The sequence below is a fragment of the Salpingoeca rosetta genome, assembly GCF_000188695.1.
Source record: "Salpingoeca rosetta unplaced genomic scaffold supercont1.33, whole genome shotgun sequence".
Lineage (NCBI taxonomy): Eukaryota > Choanoflagellata > Craspedida > Salpingoecidae > Salpingoeca > Salpingoeca rosetta.
Genome location: NW_004754901.1, coordinates 252,700 through 257,289, shown reverse-complemented (window position 1 = coordinate 257,289; position 4,590 = coordinate 252,700). Strand labels below are relative to the sequence as shown.

The 4,590-nt window shown below is 56.1% G+C and overlaps 2 protein-coding genes across 2 annotated transcripts in view; one reads left to right on the top strand and one right to left on the bottom strand.

The window, feature by feature from the left end:
- PTSG_10449 (uncharacterized protein) overlaps positions 1 to 574 on the bottom strand; it is a gene marked incomplete at its 3' end in the record, with an annotated part of 3,975 nt that extends 3,401 nt beyond the window's left edge. Inside the window, exon 1 of the mRNA XM_004988772.1 lies at positions 27 to 574. Within this exon, the coding sequence (XP_004988829.1) occupies positions 27 to 401 (375 nt within the window). The 5' untranslated portion in view covers positions 402 to 574. The remainder of the gene's footprint in view (positions 1 to 26) is intronic.
- Positions 575 to 1,853: 1,279 nt separating this feature from the next.
- Positions 1,854 to 4,590, top strand: part of PTSG_10448 (proline oxidase) — a gene marked incomplete at its 5' end in the record, with an annotated part of 4,276 nt that continues 1,539 nt past the window's right edge. The window contains 8 exons of the mRNA XM_004988771.1: positions 1,854 to 2,383; positions 2,553 to 2,649; positions 2,868 to 2,942; positions 3,145 to 3,283; positions 3,420 to 3,492; positions 3,686 to 3,798; positions 4,027 to 4,225; positions 4,415 to 4,543. Coding sequence (XP_004988828.1) covers positions 1,854 to 2,383; positions 2,553 to 2,649; positions 2,868 to 2,942; positions 3,145 to 3,283; positions 3,420 to 3,492; positions 3,686 to 3,798; positions 4,027 to 4,225; positions 4,415 to 4,543 — 1,355 coding nt within the window. The remainder of the gene's footprint in view (positions 2,384 to 2,552; positions 2,650 to 2,867; positions 2,943 to 3,144; positions 3,284 to 3,419; positions 3,493 to 3,685; positions 3,799 to 4,026; positions 4,226 to 4,414; positions 4,544 to 4,590) is intronic.

Genomic DNA, 4,590 nt, shown 5'->3' with positions numbered 1-4,590 from the left:
CCACACACACACACACGCCCGTGTACCTTGACTTTGACGACGTTGGGGAGGGCCTCAAAGTCGGCGTCATGTGGGTCGTCCTGCTGGTGAAAGGCCATGCCACTGGCCGGGTCATGTCCACCGCTGCTGCTGCTGCTGCCGCGGCTGCCACCACTGGATGATGGGTTCTTCTTCCTTGCTGGTGCCTTTGCACTGCTTGCTGGCTCCTTCTTCTGCTTCTGCTCGTGTTCCTGCTCGTGTTCCTGCTGTTGTGCCGGGGTTGTCGGCTGTGCGGGAGGAGTGGCAAAGTCCTCCTCCTCGTCCTCCTCATCATCGTCAATGTCATCGTCAAGCGGAACAGTGTCCATTTCGCGCAGGGGCGCGTCTTCCCCGCGACCACCCTTTCCGTTCTTGTCCATCATCGTTGGTGTGGTTGTTTGTGTGGTTGTGTGTGTTGTGTTGTGCTTGTGCTTGTGTTGTGTTTGTGCTTGTGCTGCTGCCTTGACTTGCTTTACTTGTTGCTTGCTGCTGTATCCGCCGGCGGCGACTCTATTTCTGTGTGTCGTGTCACCCTTTTGTCATGCTTGCACATGACTGTATGTCGTGTGTCGTCTTTCGCTTCGATTTGGCGTGGTTGCTGCAAAGCATGGGATTGGTGCAACCGAATCACCCGTTGCGCAATCGGTGTTGCGAATATGCACGAAAACTCTACCAAAATTTCCACAAGAAATCCGCAATCACATGAAAAATCCAAACAAACCCTTCCATCGCTCTTGAAGGCTGTGCCTGTTGGTTGTGCCTGCTGTGCCTGCATGTCTGCGAGCCATGCAACCAGCCAGCCAAGAGGTTTTGAGGTGAGCCATGAGTCGACCGCGTGTGAGCCTCATGAGAGAGCGGAGCGGGAATGGTGATCGCGCCTCTCCTCCCACCATGCCAAACTCACCCCTTCCCACACTCCACCACACAACCCCAAACGCAACGCACATGGTCTTGCACATGCAAATTTGTTGTTAGGTTTGTGTTCTGCATTCGCCACTTTGGCTTTGCTGACTTTTTTTCACGCGCTTGTTGCTTTTGCAGCAACCAACCCACCCATCTTCCCCCCAGCAAGCAAAAGCAAGCAAGGTGAGGCCTGGTTTTCGTCAGTTGGCAAGTGATCGGGGGGTGCTTCATCTTGCTCTGTTTCTGTGTTTACAGCCCTATTGCATCACACTCCTCTGCTGTTGCTTCGTTCCCCTGCCTCCCTGCTGTTGCCTGTTGTGTCGTGTCCTCCTCGCCGATCATTATCATTTTTCCCCGTGCACTGGGCGCACGTCTCTGATTGATTGATTGATTGTAGTCAACCCCACCTCACAAACACACACACACGCACACACGCACGAACGTCCACATCACCATCGCATACACGAACCCATTCCATCCCCACGACCCCCTTGCTTATCTATCCATCCGTCTCCATCACGACGCCGGCAGCGCGAAACACTTGCAATCAGCGCGCGTTTGCGATAACCGCCGTCGTCGCCCGATCAATCGTTCAATCACATCACATCACAGCAGCACGCGCGACCACCACCTGCGCGTTTTCGTCGCTTCAGCCATCATCAACCGTCTGACTGATTGCATTCCCCATCAAGCACACCCCCATATCGCAACCTCCCCACCGTCCAGAACCTTCTCCACATTCATCCATTCGTCTGACGTCCTTCAAAACAGCTTCTCCTCTGTGCTTGACGCGTCGTCTTCACTCCCACGACCAATCAACCAACCAACCAGCAGCCAAGGGAACCTATTCGACCAGCTCCATCTCTCTTCATCTCCCTTCATCTCCCTTCATCTCCCCTCCCCTCCCCCATTCTCTCTTCCTGTCGCCTCAAATGGCCACGGCACCTCTGCGTGCGTGGGCCGCTGCCCGCGGACCCGCGCTGCTGTCGGCTGCACGATGCCACGGCACATCCATGACCACCTTGCTCGCGCAACACCAGCACCGCGCCGCGCTGTCGTCCGCTGCCATGTACATGCGCTCGTCGCACCCACACGCCAACGCGGCACCACCAGCCACTGCCACCACCACCACCACCACCACCACCACCGGCTTCCACAAGACCACGCCAACCGACAGCGAGCCAGCAGTCACCGCCACCAAGGAGGCGCACATGTCCACGGCCACCGCACCAGCCGCAGGGCAGGCACCAACACCTGCTGTAGACCCGACCTCCGCCCCGCCACACGACACGGGGGCGCCCGCACACGCCACCATGTCGGCAGACAAGCTTGACTTCAGCGACCCGAGCCAGGCGTTCCAGACCAAGTCGCTGTACGACCTCGTGCTCGCATATGGGGTGCTCAAGCTGTGCACCGTTCGCCAGATTGTGGAGAATGCAGGACCCCTCTACAAGAAGACAAGGTGAGAACGTGTGTGTGTGTGTGTGTGTGTGTGTGTGTGTGTGTGTGTGTGTGTGTGTGTGTGTGTGTGTGTGTGTGTGTGTGTGTGTGTGTGTGTCTTGCATTGCAGTTTGGCACCTTGACCACCCGCTCACATTTTTTTGTGTGTGCGTGTGCGTGTGCCTGTGAAGGGCCGTGTTTGGTGCTCGGCTTGTTGACGGGATTGTGAAGGGAACCTTCTTCCGCCACTTCTGCGCTGGCGAGAATGAGGACGAGCTCCGGCCAATCGTGCGTCAATGACAATGTTGTTGTTGTTGTTGTTGTTGTTGTTGTTGTTGTCGTTGTTGTTGTTGTTGTTGTTGTTGTTGTTGTTGTTGTTGTTGTTGTTACTACTGCTGGTCGCGTGGTGACCTCAACATCACATTTGCCTAGTCCTCACCCATCCCCATGCACACACACACACTTCCATCGTTCCACACTGGTGTTGGTGTGCACTGTGGCGGCAGGTTGCTGAGCTGCGTGCGAGCGGCATCGGCTCTATCATGGACTACGCCGCCGAGGCAGACCTCGAAGACAAGCCGGTACGCTGACGCCCACCGCTGATGATCATGGCGGTGGTGTAAATGTTTGTCATGGTGGCCGTCTTGTGTGATTGTGTTGTGTGATGGAGTGTGCGCCCTTAGACACTCGCACGCATGTGTTGGTGTACCTTGTTCCTCTCACGTCCTCCCTCACCCACCTTGTTCCTGTCCATCTCCCTGGTATCATCACCACAATCAATAGGAGGATGTGCTGGAGGAGGAGCAACGGTTGTCTGCGCGCACATACGATTACATTGACGAGTCCCACTGTGATGCAAACGTCGAGAACTTTAAGACGTGCATCGAAAACGTCCACAACGTCACTCCAGCTGGCATTGCAGGTGTGTGTGTGTGTGCACGTGTGTGTGTCTGTGTCTGTGTGTGTGCTTGTTTTGCAAACACCCACGGCGATGCTAGCTGCTCGATTGCCTTTCCTTCACCTCACCTCACTCCCCTTGTATTACTTCACCACGGCAGCCATCAAGGTGACTGCTCTGGGCCACCCCGACCTCCTGAAGCAACTCTCCACAGCCATCATCCAGACACAATGGTGAGGACGCTGTGCCACACGTGTATTGCGTTCGTGTTTGAAAATGCGCAGACATGGCTGATCACCTTCCCTCATACCCCTCTCGATCTCAGTCACTCCACACTACACGCCAAACTCACTCCACATATCCACATTCCCATGAAACAAATGAATCGACTGTTTCCCCCCCCCCGCCTCTTCTGTCCATGGCCAGGCTGTTTGATCTGTTTGCGAAGCGGGAGGAAGGTGTTGAGCACCACCACGCCGACGGCCTCACCGAGGAAGACTTCCAGCGCTTCTTCCACCAGTACTTCCCTGACATCTCAGGTCAGCAATGCACACGCGCGCGCTGTGCTGTGCGCTGTGGTTTGTGCGTGCGTGTGCGTGTGCGTGCGCGCGCGCGTGTGTGTGTGCTCTGCTTGTGCGTGGCGTTACACAGAAACAAAGACACAAACTCACACGCACAGACACAAAACATGTGCGTTCACACCCCCCCCACACACACACACACCCTCCCATCTTCCCCCTCTGCCACTTGCATTTCAACACCGTTAGACCAAGAGATCCACGACTTTTACAACCTGGTTGACTCTGACCGCAACGGGCGCGTGGACTTTGTGGAATGGACGCACAACCTGCACATTGAGGACATCTGGGAGCTGATGCGCCGTGCGGGCCCGCACACGCCGCTCGCCCACATCACCCACGAGATGCCCACGGAACGCGAACTGGAGCTCCTCAGGAACCTGCAGCGGTGCGTCGCGGTGGTGGTGATGACAACGATGAGAACGTTTTGGTGGGCTGTTGCTGTTGTTGTTGTTGTTGTTCTTGTTCTTGTTCTTGTTGCTATGTGTGTACATTGTCACCACATCCTCACCTCCCTCTTCTTCTCCACCACCACCACCACTACCGCTCTTGACACCCCACGTCTTCGCCACGGCAGTCGCCTGACGGAGGTTGTTGAGTATGCGGAGAAGCATCGCGTGCGGCTGATGATTGACGCCGAGCAGACGTACTTCCAGCCCATCATCGACAACCTCGTCCTCGGTCTCCAGCGCAAGTACAACAAGGTGTGTGTGTGTGTGTGTGTGTGTGTGTGTGTGTGTGTCTGCAGGCATC